General features: G+C 41.6%; 1 protein-coding gene across 1 annotated transcript in view; it reads right to left on the bottom strand.

Moving 5' to 3' along the window:
* The window catches only part of LOC142894320 (phospholipid-transporting ATPase ABCA1), a 158,012-nt gene extending 140,099 nt beyond the window's left edge, over nucleotides 1–17,913 (bottom strand). Inside the window, exons 1-5 of the mRNA XM_076035585.1 lie at nucleotides 17,711–17,913; nucleotides 6,656–6,785; nucleotides 1,493–1,586; nucleotides 921–1,062; nucleotides 678–802 (exon numbers count right to left, since the gene is read on the bottom strand). Of these exons, the coding sequence (XP_075891700.1) occupies nucleotides 678–802; nucleotides 921–1,062; nucleotides 1,493–1,586; nucleotides 6,656–6,721 (427 nt within the window). The 5' untranslated portion in view covers nucleotides 6,722–6,785; nucleotides 17,711–17,913. The remainder of the gene's footprint in view (nucleotides 1–677; nucleotides 803–920; nucleotides 1,063–1,492; nucleotides 1,587–6,655; nucleotides 6,786–17,710) is intronic.
* Between the last annotated feature and the right edge of the window lie 251 nt (nucleotides 17,914–18,164).

The raw sequence follows: 18,164 nt of genomic DNA, 5'->3' as shown, positions 1-18,164 counted from the left end.
GTGCATTGTTTCCCACTCTGACTGAAGTGACCACCCGAGTCTTCACCAACCCATGCTGGAGAAAGGACCACACAGTCGCCTCTGCCATCCTGTTCGTTTGATATAGCACACCACCTCTCATTCCTGCTAATGACCCTTTGTGCTTGCATGTCACACAGCTCGTGCTATTAATTATATCCCGTCTTAGATCTTTGTTGGATTTAATCTTGTATATTACATGCCAGTGACCCCCCCCCCCCCCCCAAAAAAAAAAACATGCAAATGCTGATGTCCTTTGTTGATCAGCGGCGTCCACCGCCCTTTTGTCTTCTTGCAAATGAGGTGGCGTATGAAAATATGAATATCATCGAGCTAAATGAGCCTAATGCAAAGCAGCAACTTATCAAGATAAACGATCTGTCGCTTGGCACAGCAAATTGTATCATAAATAATGATGTCATTGTATTTGAGGTATAAAGGGGAATAACAAATCCTCCAACTTGTCATCGACGTGAAGGAGACACCAGGTTTGATGAAGGGCACTTAATGAAGATGTAGCAGGGTGTTTTTTTTTATCAAAGCCTGTTTCCCATAACAAGTCTCTCTTTTCTCCATCCGGTTATTGCATCTATTTGAAGGCACTCACATCTGCACACCCCTAATGTCACTGTTGATTGAGATTTGTGTGGTCCTCTTACCAACATCAGGATTGTACTGTAGGAGAGAATTCCACTGGTCGATGTCATCTGCAAGCCGCTGCGCCTTGCTGATAATGGATCTATCCACCAAAAGGGTTTGGAGCTCGATCAGCATCCCAGAAATCCTTACATGGCAGAGGAACATCATAAAAACCGCATGGTCAAGGCAAACATATTGTGAGATTATTGTGTATTCACTTTCATTCCTGTGTGAGGAGTGAAGGGGAGAAAAACACTGCTTACATGGAGTTGTTAAAGTTGTTGACTTGACCCGGAGTCTCTCCAGGCGTTGGATAGTTCAAACAGGGATTGTCCATGTTACAAATCATACCTTGAAGCCAGGGCAGCAGTCCAGCTGATGGCATGGCTTTATTTGGGTAATGACCTGCAAAAACAAAAGGTGAACACTGCTTCCTGTTTCCCTGATGGATGAACTGTTGGTGAAACACTGACATCTGTGTGACAATCTGTCCTTTTTTATTTTAGTGCAAAAACCTTCCGAATATTTCTCTCTCTTTTTTTTTTTTTAAACCAAGACTATGATTGCCAGTTTGAGGAAGACTTTCACAAAAACATTTTGGTATATGCATGATGCTGGTTTCTACCACATCAGTAAAAACGGTGTACATTATATTTCTTGTTTTCTGTTTCCAAGCAAGATTTTTCATTTTGTTTTGGCTGGACTTACAGTCCATTTATTTTCTCTTACTTTCTAGTTAAACTTAACTTGAGTTTAAATTAACTTGTGTCATGGAAAACAAAACAATCTGAGGGGTCATTTGGAAGGACATAAAAAGAAATGCTGGTATACTCACATTCTCCTTTATGGATTGGTTTGTTGGTGGAGCGTACTGACACCAGAATGACAAAGAGAAAGAGAGGCCATAGCACCTCAACCACCAGACGCACCTAATAGAAACCAGCACAAGCAGCCCTTATTCCATACAATTTTCATGTGTTGTGTAGACAAACATTTCTGTTGGTGGGTGGGGAAGGTGTTGAGCAAAAGCTTTAATGTTTCTGCAGCTGATGAATTGCTGCGAAGGCCACAGAAAGCTACCTGTCTGTGAATGGCTTGGACTGTACGCTTTGACCTGCTTTTCTCTCAAAGCACTTACAGGATTTAGTGAGTGACTGCAGCCTGTGACTCCCAGAGCCAAAACTACTAGGGATGCACAGTATGTGTTTTTCAAGCCGATACCGATACAGATAAGTTCCTGCTTTTCAAGACTGATACCAAGACCATCACCTGTAGTCTGTGCACACCTGGAAGTAAGAAAAACTGGATTTAACTCATTTTACCAGTAGATTTGTCCTAACCAAATGCCAAGAGATAACTTAAAGGAGTCGATCTGGATGCTCCTGGAAACATTAATGGGGTTCCTGTTCTGGAGGTGGAAATGGAGTCCTTTGAAGAGAAGCCCTCAAAGGACAAAAACCAAGAAGTACACATATTAATTAATTAATTAATTAATTAATTAATTAATTAATTCAAACAAACAAACAAACGACTTGTGTTTTAATGAGCATTGGATGCAAAAGGCTGATTTAAAATTCAGGAGTCGACAAACTCTTCTTGCATAAAGATTCACAAAGTGCACTAACAAGTACTGCAAACTGAAATGGTTCATTGTACTCTTAAGCAATACAAAAATACAGTATAAATGCACAACTGACACGTGAATCACTGCAGACATGTTTAGCTAAACATATTGAAAGGTGTATTTTTCAAGTCCTTATCCTGTCAGATTTAGCAAGCTTACAGGGCTAATATCACATGTCCCCAATTCAGTAGAGAAGCTTATGTCCCTATTTCCATCGGTCAGTGTTATGCAAGAGCGTCGCCATCGCGTCGTATCCCGCTGGCAAACACAAAACACAAAAATAGCGGCGGCTCGGAAGTACAAACCGTGGCTCCAAGCGGATTACTAGCCGACAAAAGCCCTCATCTTCAACGATGTTAAAGATGTGGTCGTCCACCTCAAAACCTCGGGTCGTCTCTGCCCAACCTTTTGCATTTATCAACCGCTGCGGCAGCTTCTTTAGCTGCGCAAGCGTCTTCGTAGACTTTTTAAACACCGTCGTGGCGATGCTGGTTTTTGAGGGAGCTCATAAGGTTTGTGGTGAAACCCAACATTATTCCCCCTCGTGGAACATTTGCCGAACATTCGTTGCAAATAGCGCGCGAAAGGTCTTCTTCAGACACGACAAAGTAGTCCAACACAATCGACGTCATGTTTGTTGTCACACACGCTAGGCTCGCAGCGCGCAAGATTTTTTTCTAGGAGGTTTTTGGAGAAAACCACGCCCTGATTACGGCACAGGTAGGACATCCATGGAGAAAGGGAGCGCTTGATTTGGTCACCCGCCTAACCACACTACATACAGCACAGCACTGGCAATCCGCACAATCTTGACTGGAGCTTTTATATCGGAGCCATTTTCAATAATATCGGATTTATCGGTATGACGTCATAATTCCTGATCGGGCCGATATTTATCGTGCACCCTTAAAAACTACCATGCATGCCTTGTCTGATCTCCACATCCACTGCACATGTACGCATGTACGCACTGCATTCTACGAATGGAACCACTTCTTTTCCATCAGTACAGCTACTTCAGCAGCCAGGTATGTAGCCATGTGCGCTATCCATAATTGTAGCCAAGTTCTTTACCATAATTATCCCAGTTTAAACTTAAGTGACAGACCACATTCATCCGTACTCTAAACTACAGTGTCCAGGCTTCCACCTGTACACACCTGCATCTTTTAACTTCAACTGCAACTGCAGAGGGTGCTGTTTTTTAAAGGTCCTACATTGTACCCATTTTCTCATGTTTACTTTTCATCACGCACTCCACTGGAGCAGCCCAACATTTAATTACTCCACCAAAGAAATAGAACTGTGTTGCTCTTCAGAGAGCTGAGCATTACACCATTTGTACAGCCTCATTCAAAAGTGTACAAGTCCTGGGCATTTGGATAGCAGGCAGCTGAAGAGGGAGGAAAGAGTAAGTGGTGTTAACTATAATCTGGGAGGTGTATCAGTGCCTTTTGTGACACTTTAAATACCAGATCTTGGTGTTGCAGCACACAGTTTCTGGAACTTGTTATATGTGTTATTGTGTGCTAAATATAGACTTTTCTAATTTCCTGGGAGACAAAAAAAATGTTGCTAGGGATATTTATATTGAATTTGGAAAACATGTGTCCTTCAATATAAGTGAAGATAACATGCACCCACACAAGTACCATTTGTGCAGGCACTCTGTGCAGCAGGGGGTTTTGTGCAGCTGTTACAATGCCGCCGCTCATCTTTCCTTGACTCTTCATCCCCCCTTACCCTCTGCCATCCAGGCTTTTACTCCTCCCTCAGCGCATCATTGCTCTACAACGCTGCACAGACCCAGTCCAGTCCTCCCTACTAACCTCAGCTGCCCCCCTGACAGCATGTGCACTCATCCCTCCCTATATATCTGGTGGAGTGACCTGCTTAGAGGAAGAGGCTGCAAAGCTCCTCAGTTAATTCCCTGTACCGGCTCTGGTAAGACGTTGAGATACTGTACACGTCTGTTGAGGTACATCAGCAGGAATAATAGGCTAAGGCATCTGAATTGAGTTGGTTGTGTGCACAGTTAAACTAAAGGCCAGACAGAGGTGAGAAAACATACAGCTCTGTGTAAATCGCTTGTTATTCCTCAGCACCATGGGAACCTTATGAATTTAAGTTTGGTTCTTGCAGAAGAATTGCAATGAAGGTGGGGAGGTTGACACATTTCATTTAGTTCAGTCTGCTACATAAAGGCCTTGAGTGACTTTCCACTTCCATATTTTTCTGAATTACAGATGAGAAAATTGCAGGCAGTTACGGTACATATAATTCAAAGGAGCTAGATGGAATTTCTAATTCCGTCCTTTAATTCCCTGCAGTCTGCATGTCAGAGAAGATGCAGTTCTGCTGAGAGCGTGAATTATCATAATGTATTCTGGAGAAACGGCACGGAGAGGGAACACAAAGATCAGGGCGACTTTCTCAATGTCTGGCTTCCCGGGTAGTTGCCATCGGACACTAGCGTCTTTGTGAATAGATAATCTCCTCCTATGAAATTGTGTGAAATGCTGAACCATAAAATCGGTTTCATGCCTGTTATAAAACCTTAAAATGCTTAGTGAGGCATTCATATAATTGATCATTAACTTCCAGGAGCCCTTCACGAGCAACACTGTCCTTGCTAACTCCCGCTGGTTTTGCCTAATAACATCATTTCATGTTGACATTGACCAAATATTCCACATTCCTGGCACACACACAGACACGTGCACACACAACAAGGCCACAGAAAACAGAAGGTTCTTTAATACTCTGAGGGTGACAGTTGAGCACAGTAGTTGAGCAATTTAAAAATGAGATTTCCCAGTTTGGTTTCAAAGTGGTGAAATTTGATTCATTTTAACACTGATTTGTGAAGATATCTCATCCTCTGCACAACTGCCCTGCTTTGACCTCTAATGAGAACCACATAGGGGCTGGCACGTTGATCTCCATTGCTGCGATATTAATCAAGGAGCACAATGTATCCCTCTGTAACGGTCATATACATCCATCTAGTTACAGCTATGACTCATACGCAATGACAGCTGCTTCCACTGCTTCCACTGACCCTCCAGATGCAGTTTTTGACACAACTCGGTAGCCATTTTCTCCCAGCAGCGGGTGACCTCTATTATTCCCAAGATTTATAATTTGAGCCAATCACATGCACACAGCACTGTCTGTTTTAAAAGCAATGACAGGGGCCTCAATAACTTTACCAACTAGACAAATAAAAGTGTTCAAGACATGTCTCAGATATGACTGAAACGTATTAAAAAAAAAAAAAAAAGCTTAAAAAAAAGTGATTAATAAAAGCATTTTCTTTTAAGACTCAGTTTCTACCGAATCTGGACATCTTGGGTTATTCAAATGAATATTTAATATGCTTTAAACAATACTGTTTTGCTGTAACCTGGAGCTGTAACCATAATCAGTGTTTAAATAGGTACTGGACTTTTTAAGTCAAACAATAATCTCCAAAAGTAATTGTCAATTGAAATTATCTTGCTCTTACACACGTTGAACTTTTTTTTGTATGCTGCTCCCTTCTGAATGACTATGACAGTTTTCCCTTTTCAGGCTCTTTGATTATTAAGTCAAAGGTGACAGATGATTTGTGCTGTCACCCTAGTTGTTTTATTGTTGTTGGTTGCCCAAAAGGAAAAACCGGGATACGAAGCATAACTTCTACTGTGGATAAACCTTTTCTCTCAGTTACCACAATGCACAGTGGTTTTTAATGGAACTCTTTGTGATAATTAATGATTCTCAGTTCCCCAAAAGCAGCTGCAAATGTAGCATCCGAATTGATCTCTTTGTTTACAACTTGTCATAGCCTCTTCCTCCTTTTCTTCTTCTGGTGTTTTTAAGTGCAGACTGAAATGGAAAAACTTTTCGTACTGGCTCTAAAGTTTTGGAGTCCTTGCCCTTCCCTTCGTTTAACATTCGTCTCTGGCCATCCCATCCTATTAGGACAAAAACCGGCTTTGTTAGTGTTAAAACGCGGGCGATGTGACATAAAGTGCACAAGAGATATATCTGGAAAAATTGAAGGTGACACCTCAAATTGGTTGGCATTAAGGTGGAATCGTTCTTGTTCTCATGCAGGAGAGTCCGAGGCGTCCTGCCCCTATAGGAGACAATTTTCAGAGTAAATCCCTCCCATTACCTGTCCCTCCTATGAATAACTTAGCCGCCCTTGACGACACAACCCTGGGACTAGATTCTTTGAGCTGCCAGATGGAGAAGTCTCTCTCTCACACACACACACACACACACACACACACACACACACACACACACACACACACGCACACACACACACACACAGATTTTAACAATAAAAAGAGGTGGGAGGAGGTTCAGTGAGCACAAGTGTACCTTTTGTCTCTTCCGGAGAGTGAAATTCTTCCACAGGAGCAGAGAGAATTGCGTCAGGAGACCCATTACAGCTTATCCTGGCAATATCCTGCCAACGCGTCACTATGGCAACCGGTCCACTTAATAAACCCTGAAGGGAATAAAAGGCAGAGTTTGGTTTTAATACAAAGCAGCAAAGCATATTGGGGGATGGTGGTGGGGATGGTGGTGAGGGGCACTAATCATTCACTTCCCCCCTGCCAACGAGGGGGTGGGGCTCAGAGTGAATCACCTGTTCCAGGAATGACTGTCACCTCCAGGCAGCAGAATGGCATTATAGCAACTTCCCAGTCAAAGGCTCCTGACTGCTGACGTTGAGCTCAATTTACTTAATGGACTACGCACACAGCTATCAGGTTACTGACTACGAATTTACACGTTTACATGCGCTGCTTAATCGAGCTACGCTCAAAATCCAGTTTTCTCCTCTAATCTGACTTCTCTCTTGTCCCTGGATGCATGCAGCTAAACTAATCGAATTATTCTCGAGGAACGTGTCATCCTCCCCAACACTAGGGGGCGATATCAGTCTTTTCAGTGTGTTAATTTCTAGTTACAGTTTTTTCCAATTGCTAGCACACTAAAATGACATACATAGCACAGTTATTTAAACTGACACACAGAGAGCAAAATCTTTTCTCCAAAACTCTAAACACATTTTCTGCTTTACACACATTTTGCAATTCAAAATGGCACTTTTTAAATGCACTGAACACAATTCGCTGCATAAGACACAACAACCTAACAGAAAGTCACATGTTTGCCATTTCAAAACACTGCAATTCAAAATGACACTACATGAGGTAATTGGACAACATATGTGCCACCTGGCCAAACACCTCATTGGTTAATTGTTAACACTTCAATCAGGAAGTAAGCACTATAAAAAGACCAAGAGGTGAGCACCTTTTTCTTTTACAACAATGGAAGACATTGCAGAGAGAGGAAGAGGAAGAGGGAGGGGGAGAATAAGAGCGGGAGGAAGAGTGAGAGGTAGGGGTAGAGCTGGTAGAGGAGTTCCTGGCCAAAGAAGAAGACTTTCAAATGAAATCAGAGCAACCTTAGTGGATCATGTCACCAACCATGGGCTGACAATGCAAGAGGCTGGACAGAGAGTGCAGCCTAACTTGAGCCGTTTTACTGTCGCCTCTGTCATCTGGACATTTAGACTGGAGAACAGGTATGTAACCAACATTTCTTTCACACTATGGAGAACACCTCATGTCATAGTGTATCAGTTGGTGGACACCCATTTACTTCATGAATGGCTGAATTCACACACTACAGTAAGTGTGCAAGTTTCCTGTACAATTTACTCCACTGTTCATTGACCAAGCCCTATATGTTTTATCATTTTGTTTCTCTAAAGGACAGAGAGACGCAGCCATGGTGGAGGAAGGGGCCAAATGTTCACTGGGGTACAGGAAGCTGCCACAGTAAACTTGGTTTTGGAAAGGAATGAAATCAGATTACGAGAAATTCAAAGCCACATCATCCAGGACAACACCGTATTCAGCAACATCCAACGAGTCAGCCTGTCCACATTGGCTCGCATTTTACAGCGGAACCAAATTAGGATGAAACAACTTTATAAGGTACCATTTGAGAGAAACTCACAAAGAAACAAAGAGCTCAGACGAGCATATGTGGATGTAAGTACAACATTAACTGCAGTACACTACACACAGTCTACTGGATAACACCATATTGACTGATTTTGTTCTTTGTTTTCAGGGGGTACTGGAAATGGCTGCTCATGCAATTCCACATGAGTTCATCTTTATAGATGAGGCTGGGTTCAACCTAGCAAAGACCAGAAGAAGGGGAAGAAACCTCATTGGCCACAGAGCTATTACAGATGTTCCTGGCCAACGTGGTGGGAACATCACAATGTGCGCTGCCATTTCCAACACGCATGGTGTTCTCCACCGTCATGCCATCCTTGGACCATACAACACAGCCCACATTCTCACATTTCTGGACAGACTCCACAACATCATACTACCACCACAGCACATGAATGATGCAAACCATCAAAGCCGGTACGTTGTAGTATGGGACAATGTGAGCTTCCATCGTGCAGCACCAGTCCAAAACTGGTTTGCTGACCACCCATCATTTATCGTGCATTACCTCCCACCATACTCACTATTTCTGAACCCAATAGAAGAGTTCTTTTCGGCATGGTGGTGGAAAGTATACGACCTGCAGCCCTTTGTGCACATGCCTCTTGTGCATTCTATGGAAGAGGCATGTGATGAAATTGATGTGGGTGCGATTCAAGGATGGATAACGCACTCAAGGCGCTTCTTCCCTCGATGTCTGGCAAGGGAAGATATTGCCTGTGATGTGGACGAGGCGTTGTGGCCAGACCCAGCCATGCGGCAAGATGCTGCCTAATTTTTTTATCTTGCCTTTTTTTTTTCTGCAATTTTTGTTTTCTGTCAACTGTTTTTTTGGGAGCATATGTTTGCTCACTCCAGTGTAAATACATTTGTTTGTTTGTTTGGTCAAAAAAAAAAAAAAAAAATGTTTCAACAGCATGCGTGTGGATCTACAAATATTTCTGTGCATGTGAACAATCTAAGAGCTTTCTACAATTACTATCGTATCATGGCAAAGCATACCAAAGATGAGAGTGCTTTTCATTCTGCCCAACAGTGTGTAGCTGGTTAGACAAAAATCTGGTAATATGAATGAAGTGTGTGCCATGTGGTGCAAAAGATTGATTTTGATAATGTTATATGTAGTTTTTGGTTGCAGTGCTTCATTTTGCAGGATATCTGAGGTGTTTTGCAGTTTGGGTGTGTGGTTTTGTGAATTGTGTTTAGTGTTTTGGTAAAACGAGGCTAGTTTGCAATATTGTGTTTTAGCAATTGGAAAAAAAACTGTAACGTCTTGTTGCACAATAACAAAACAACTGGAGTGTGATGCAACGCCGGTGTTATGTCCGTTGTGGTCTTCAATTTAACAAGTTTCCTCACCAAACAGCTGCAGGTGTGCCGTCAGCGGATAGGTCAAAACTTTACAAACATACACAACATATTACTGCCGATTTTACGGTAGAGACACACATCTACCTCAGCGAATATACTCTTGGAAGTGAGCGCTACGTACTAATGACATTTAAAAAAAAAAAAAGAAAGAAAATGAGGAGGAGAAGGAAATATGATGTACGCAAATTGGCGTCGAGCTGGACTTCATTTCACCCAAATAAAAAACTCAGTAAAATATCTATCAGCTGTCTACCTCTGTGAGCTACCGAGACTCACAGCAAGCACAGCTTTCTTCAGGTATTAATAAATTAAGCCAGCATCGAGGTAACATTTTGATTTGGCCTGAGACAACTGTTTTTTGTTTTGTTTTTTTACTTTCATTAAAATAGCTACAAACATGATGTGTATATTTGTGAATTTTTTGACAATGTGCTGATCACTCTCTGGCCAAGCAGACAACAACGGCGTGTGCTGTTGGAGGGCTGCAACAAAATAATGTCTTCGATTCTGCACTTTGTGGCGTCACAGTGGCTCAGAGTGATCCGGATAGAGTTGCCAACCGTCCCTCAAGAATAAGGATCACTTGTTCTTTTCAGCAGCAAACCAAAATGGCAGAGGCTCTTGAACACTCTCAACTTTGAACAGTTCTGTTCAGAGTTTTACTGCAATGTTTTGAATGACAAACGGCTACTCAGTGCTACAAGAAGTAAGAAGAAATATGCCTGGAAAAGGAAGTAACACAGTGAAAAAAGAGAGCTGTTACCCTAGGTCGAGGGTGTCAAACTCAAATACACAGTGGGCCAAAATGTAAAACTTGGACGAAGCAGCGGGCCAACATTGATATTTGTTGAAAAAATCTTCCTCCAGATATGACAGTGAACCTTTTTATATGGACCCAAACGAGTTTTTCTTAAACCTGAATATGGAACAAGCAAAATAACCTAATACTGCACACATGCTAAACTGAAATTTGAAATAATAATAATTAAAAAAAAGTCATCAATATAAATAAAATGTAAATTAAAACTGTACCTGTGCCTCTTTTTTATTTATTTCAACAGTAGCATTTTTCCAAAAAATAGATTTGAAAATAAAGTAACAATAAATCAATTCAGTAATAATAATATCCTTCAATGAACATCCTGTCCTGATTGAGGCACCAGAATACCAGCTGAGCATTCTGGGATTTGTAGTATTAGCCGTATACGTGCTGTATAATACCAGAGGGCCAGCAGCTCGAGTAGGGATTTTGTATGGCCAAGCTTGACTATGCCCTCGGTCTACTGTTCCACACAGAAGAAAAAGAAACCTGTGTTAACTGATGACTGTTCGTGGAGGAGAGATATTGATGGGGGATGGATTTGGCAATGAGAAGGAGACGGAGAGTTTTACAGTTCATTTTGAATGATTTGCACACCTAGAATTTTAGGGTTTTACTTTCAAGAAGAAGCAGGACACATAAAGGATTTGACATGACGGTGTTGACGTTGTTGTGTGTGGTGGCACAAGGAGCATCACTATCCTGAGTTGTACTTATTATTATTTTCGTTTGTATTTGCTCTATTTATTTAATTCCTTTGTAAAAAGCCATCCTGCACTTTATTGATTGTTGTGTAAAAATATGTTCATTTAAAATATTTTAATACAATTTACCCCATAAGCTTAGTTCTCATATCTATTGGTAGCAAAATGTGACAGTTGACGCTTGTCACTGTGCCTCAAATTGATCATGCGCCCTTAGGCCGAATGGTTAGCGTGAATGACTATTACCCGGGAGTCTGGGCTTCGAAGCCCGCCCAGGCCCTCTGTGCCTTGCCACTAAAGCAGTTCAAACTATGAGGACCATATACTTTTTTGAAACCCTATTTTAAGTGATGATTTACCACTACTGGCGAGCCACTTATGGCCCAAAGCAGTGTCCTTAGTTATACACAAACTCGTAAAAACGCCACACGCATTGTCCAGTTAAACTCTGACTAAGGCCTATACATGAAGGAGAAATTCGAATTCCAATTGCATTATCTAGGTGTCTTAATCGGAGTTCTCCAACTGCAATCAGAGTTCTCAAACTCCGATTTTAGTTGGACTAAAGCATATTTGTTTTGTTTTTCTTGTTTAAGCCACTGAGCACTGATTATGAAGATTATAAACTCAAAAAAGTACCATAGCATTTTAACACAGTCTTTTCTGCTATAAACTTTAACATCAGCTAGACAAGAGGCAGTCTCTCTTTTATCCTCTAAAGACATTTTATTGCAGACTTTGAGTTTTATTATTTTTTTTAATGATGTTATTCAAAGTCTTAGTGGGTCAAATACATTATATCCTAAAATGTCACACAAATAAGAGTCTCTTTACAATGTTTTCTAAAAAAAAAAAAAAAAAAAAGGGAAAAGAGTGTCCTTACAATAATTCTCTGGAAAGAAGGAAAGCATCTCATTTAATCTGCAGTTTTGAAAATTAGCCTTATGTGATATCATAAAGGGTTCTGATACATCTTCCATGTCATTATCAACCGCATCAGCCAGAATTTGATCCTGTCCACCAATCAAACATGTGGACATTCTAAACAAATCCATAGTTTTAACAAGAAGCAAAAACTGTGTTGTTTGTCTAGATGCGCTAAAAATGCTGTTTTCTGGAGATCTAAAAGGCTTTTTATTGCATTAAACATGAAACATTAAAAATGTATTAAAAAATATATATATATATATAGATATATATATAGATATGTATATACATACATATATACATACATACATATATATACACACACACACACATATATATATATATATAAAATTTGAAGATAAGAAAAACAGTACATTTCGCAGCTTTTAGTCAATAATATAATGCTCTCCTAGCTGGAAAATTTCCTGGTATTTAATTTCTGTGAGAAGCAAAAGTAGCCAGGTGAGACCGGACAAAACAGGATATGATGCATATGCACTAACAATTCAGCGTGTTGTTTTCGTTCACATTGTTTAGCACTTTGAACCTACACAGAGCTCAGTCTTCTTCTGTGAATGCTGCAGATAATTAAAGCATTTTAACTGTGTTTATTTTTAAATGCATTTATTGAGTAAGGTGAGTGACGCAATAAAATTCCTACTTAGCTTGTGTGTTTGCAGCTTTCGCAATTTCCCGCGAAGGTCTTTACATGCGGGAGAGAAAAGGCTACCTGGCTACTCTCAGCAAAAATACTGACTTTTTAAATCTGTGACCATTTTCACATGGAACAAATTTTCAAATGCCTGTAAATTAGGTGATTTTCTTTTCTTTTTTTTGGGATAATAGGGTTTAAGTCCTGTTGTACAAATGTATTTGGTTGTTTTTGACCATTTTCTCTTTTTGAAGGACTATTGAAAAAGGAAAAAAAAAAGTTTTTAATTGCATGAGAGTGACAAAGAAAGCTGCCCAGCTATGCTGAAAATATAAAGCAGGGCTCCTCGAACAGGCCAGATTCTTCGAATGGGGCTGTGTGCAGAAGCCACTGCAGGTGGGGACGAGCCTTTTGTCCCTGAGGTGATGCTGACAAATGTCCTGTCTTTTTAACGCTCCATTTCCTCCTCCTGCACAGGTCCCATTCCCTCCCTCTACCCCCCTCTGTGTTTACATTATTTACTGCTTTTCCACGGATGTTTTATTTACGATTACAGGATGAAATGGGAGCGCTCTGAGCCATCCCACAATACGCAGAGAGAGCAGTGGTGAGATGCAGGCCGTGCACAACCTCTCTGGGCAAACGGCGCGTTAAAGACAGTCTGCAGAGCTCCCAAAGTCATCAAACACGAGCTACATTGTGTGACATTTCCCAGAAGCGGCGGCGGATTGACCGTGCTCTCACGTTAGAGCCTCTCGCCTCCTCATTATTTGCCTCGGCTCCCTGTGCGGCCCAACACTTTACACCCGGTCCTGTGAGAAGACACGGTGACGATTAAAATGACCCGCGTCTTCACACGGAAACCTTGAACATGCACGACCGCTCCACTCCATCACGCTTTGGGATAGTTGAGTGTGCACTGCATTCACATGTGCGGCTTTTATCTTCTTTTTTTTTTTTCCTCAGAAAAAGAGGACAGCCTGTCACATCAAGCATGAAGGGTAAACAACATCTCTATGAAGACTCTCCATCTGTACGTCGAACACGAGTGTGGCGGTTTGAGCGGTTTGATTATACTAAGTTTAGACACAGAGTGCGTGAGTGAGTGCGGGCGTGCCTAAAAGGGATTCGGAGAAGGCTGGCTCAAGGACTCTTTTTTTTTTTTTTTTTCCAATTCTGCATTTAAAGAAGAGATAACAAGCAACAAGAGAGACTGTGATTGTGATTTGCAGCAGCAGCAGCAGCAGCAGCAGCAGCAGCAGCAGCAGCAGCCTTATAAAACAGGATGAACACAGTCCTCCAGAGAGAGCAGCAAAAAAGCCTCTGAAAACAGAGCGCTCTGAAGAGCCTTTTTCATTCTTTTCTTTTTTTTTTTTTTTTTGCAGATCATGATTTTAATATATGCCCTGCAGTGCAGAGAATAATTGAAATAAGATCTTTCTGTCACTTTTTGGGGGGCTCATCCTTCTGCAGGCCATCGGGAATCAGCTAGCACCATTAGTTCCCACCCCCTCAAAAAAAAAAAAAAAAAATCCCATGAAAGCAGAGAGGAAGGGAAGGAACTGTGTACGGAGTATGGAGAGGGTCGAAGCGCTGATGCATGGCCCGCGTTTGGGGACAGCAAAGTGCATTATATCAGCCCCTCTCGGATGATCCGCAGCGTATACAGATATTTGTCACAGACTGGGAGGGATAGGGAGAGAGAGAGAGAGAGAGAGAGAGAGGGAGAGAGAGAGCAGACGACGGCGCACAGAGTTTCACTTTAGCCCTCTGATGGCACTAATGGTCCCTGCACTCCTCCATTCAATCTGTCTTTTTATATCTCGCCATGTCTTGCTCCACCCGCGGCTGCAAGCGGTTAGGGGACGGCTCCTCTAATGTGACTGTACGCCGCTGTCGGCATTTGATTCAACGGGCCATTCTGCTGATGTTTTACTGACTTTGTAATTGTAATTGTTTTTTTCAGAGGTCACCGTTTATTGGTGGTTTGGCGCATCAATCTGGATATCAATGATACAAACCCCAACGTGGGTATCGTATCAGATCAATACTACAAAGATGGGACTGAAATCTGCTCCTAATTTCAGCAAAGAATAGCCACATCCAGGCACAAGTCGATCCTACCGTAGCAGAGTGGGGGGGGGGGGGGTCAATAAAATATTGGCAGTATCGCACTCGCTGTTTTTTCCTTCTTCTTTTTTTTTTTTTTACATTGTAACAAATCTATGCGTTGCACTTTGATTGCAGTGATGAAATTGCATAATGTTGATTCACTGGCTTTGAAAAAGAGGAACGACATGCCTGTATCTGATACAGTGCCCCCACCTGGCCAGGCGCTCGAGACAACATATTCGGTCTTTTTGGCAATAGTGTCATAACAACTATCAGTGAGAGAGCCTCGGATCTCCAGGTAAGAGGTGTTGATGGTGTTGAGTGTGTAGTGTTGCTATAAAGCACCATTTTGTTCTGTCTAGAAGAAAGACAATGATTTAGTTTGAAAGCCAGCCAGCTGCAACTGGGAGGAATCTAATAATAATAATAATAATAATAACAATAATATTAATACTACTACTACTACTACTACTACTACTAATAATAATAATAATAATAATAATAATAATAATAATAAAAAAATTAATAATAATAATAATAATAATAATAATAATAATAATAATAATAATAATAATAAATAATAATAATGTCCCATTATTGTATGCAGAATAGCTGCATTATGTTTGTATCTAACCAGCATTTTATGTTACAGCCACAATAATAATTATTTTATTTGTAATTAGGGACCGAGTCCAAGCCACGACTGGCACTGGGGCCAGTCTAGTGTTTATTCTTCACTCTACATGTCATGGTTCAGCTGGTGACCATCAAAAAACATGATTTGTTTTTCTTGCATGGACAACTGAAATATTTCCCATAACTGTGCTCTTAAAAAAAAACTTCAGCTTTGAGTGCATCAAGGACAGCTTTAGAATTTCTGTAACGTTGAACATTAACAGATGATGACCCACTCTTATTGCTTTAAAAATCACCAGAAATAGCAAAGTAAAGGGAAAAAACCCTGAAAAATATCTTGCTGTCCATAAAAGCCTTTCAAACCATTTGACAACCCACTTCTTCTTCTCTTCACTGCACATTGAGGTCATTTTAAAAATGCTGCAGAGGGCCACGGGCTTCAATCGTTGGATAGCGTAAAAGTGGTTCAAAGAGAACTGTGGCCTTGGACGTCCCGACTGAATGAAGGCCAGTGAGCCCGTTTCCACTCTCACCTTTGGCCGGCAGTAGTTTATGTAAAACGATTTGCAATGGAACTTTATCACTCAACTGCATTGACACCATGTGACTTACTGACTCTAAACTCTTAACTTTACACATGCACCTATTTTAGTTTATTTTGGCTGTGATTTTGTTTTTTTTTAAATGCAATTGCATTTTTTCTGCTTATATATATATATATATATATATATATATATATATATATATATATATATATATATGTATATATATGTGTGTGATGTAATTACAAGAACAAATATAAAAGAAAATGTGTGAATCAGGTAAATGACCAGGTCACTTTGTAAAACTAATCACGAAATTGCATTAAATGTGAATTCCACTTGGTCAAAGCAAAACAACATCACTTTAGAAAACTAAGTGAATTTCTGCCAACACACCATTAGCAATAATGCAACACAATACACATATCTACCCCCTTTTTCTTCCTTTATTGCCACACTGCTGTCTAAAGGCCACCTCGGACTGATGAAGCTCAGCATGTGTATCATTATTCACATTCTGCTTGCAAACTCTTTTTCAGGGGAGAGCAGAGCAGAAACAGCAGGCGGCGGCATCCTAAACCTTATTTCTCATGTCCACCAGTAGTGGCAGCTCCAGCAGATGACCCAGAGATGCTGCTTGAATATTTTCCAGACCACCCGCAGTTTAATTCTCTGAGTCGAAAGTACAGCTGCCTGTAAGAAATGATGGAGTGGTTTTTGGGGGGAGTGTGGCGTCTTGACTGTCAATACAGCCTGGAACAGCAGCCGTGGTCAACTTTGGTAAAGCGTTACAGCTCAAACGATGCACCAAAACCCCTGTCACCAACTCTCTAGCGCCAAACATTTTCTCAGATCTCAACTCCTGTCAGTCTGTCATGGCAATATCACAGATATTGAATTAGCCATTGCAGGTAATTAGTGGCAGGGAGGAAATATTTTAAAGCTCCAGTAACTTCAAGCGGCAATCTGTCACTCGCTTTTAGTAGCTAATTACCCGCTAATTGCAAACAATGGAAACAATCGGGTGGGGGAAAAAAAAAAAAAACATGTGAACGGAGCCACTTAAGGCGTCACTACAGCGTGTCATTCAAAAAGATTGTGACTGTGAGCGAAGTGCAGTACGGTTCAAAGGTAGGCACCACCTGTTACGTCCGGCAGCAGAAGCCTGGGGGTAAATCATTAGCTCTTTGGCCCGGGGTCAACATTCTCTGCTGCCTCCCACACTGACGCACCAAAACACGTGAATGAAATGAAATGAAACGATCTGCGTGTGTGCGTTTGTGTCATTTTGCTCTGTCGTTGTGTCGCAAAACAAGGAGTGAAAAAAAGCAATTCTTTGAAATCCCCTGCGACTCTTATTTTCCATCTTTAAAAAAAAGCAAGAGATGAGCCTGAGGAGCAGTTTATTGTGTGCTTTCAAGTAAGAAAAGCAGTTTCTCTTCTTGGGGCAGTGCATCTGAAAGGCTGCTGGGGGAGGCTGAGACGGAACGGAGGACGCCACTGCCCCCAAAAAAACCTGAGCCGGCCTCAGGAGGAAAGAGCAAGGCAGCAAGAGTAACGGGAGAAAGGCAGCATCACAGCGGGCCGGCCAGGCGAACATGTGTCCTGTTACGGCGTAACAACGTACCTCCAAGCAGTTCGACTCCCCTCTATCAGCACATCTCAGAGTCGGTGGACGGTGCACACGGAAGGCAGCAGTTGGCTCTCACACCCAAACACTGGAAGTCTTCGCGCTCCTCTCCTCTGTCTTATGCACACAAACAGGAAATCCCTGCCCATTTCCCAGCTTCACGTTGCCTTTTACCCAGAGTCATAAACCATGCAAATGACCTCTGCTGGGCCTGCCGTAGCTACTGTAGCCACAGCAATGCATCCGCAGCCAGGAAGCGCACAGGTGGCGGTGTGCATTACAGAGCGTGCTCCCTTGGAACTCGTGGTGAGCCTTGGCTTGAGAATGTACAAAGGTTGAATTAATGCAGTGGGGGGCTTAAATGGCCAGCAAGATCTTCTCTGCTGACCGATACATACTTCGAAAACTACAGTACATTTTCCCGCAAATATGATGAAGTTATTCTCCATAG

Source organism: Nelusetta ayraudi, unplaced genomic scaffold (assembly GCF_046127955.1).
Source record: "Nelusetta ayraudi isolate G7.1 ecotype Tasmania unplaced genomic scaffold, CSIRO-AGI_Nayr_v1 ptg000042l, whole genome shotgun sequence".
In the NCBI taxonomy this organism is placed as follows: Eukaryota; Metazoa; Chordata; class Actinopteri; order Tetraodontiformes; family Monacanthidae; genus Nelusetta; species Nelusetta ayraudi.
This window is presented reverse-complemented; position numbering and strand designations above follow the sequence as displayed.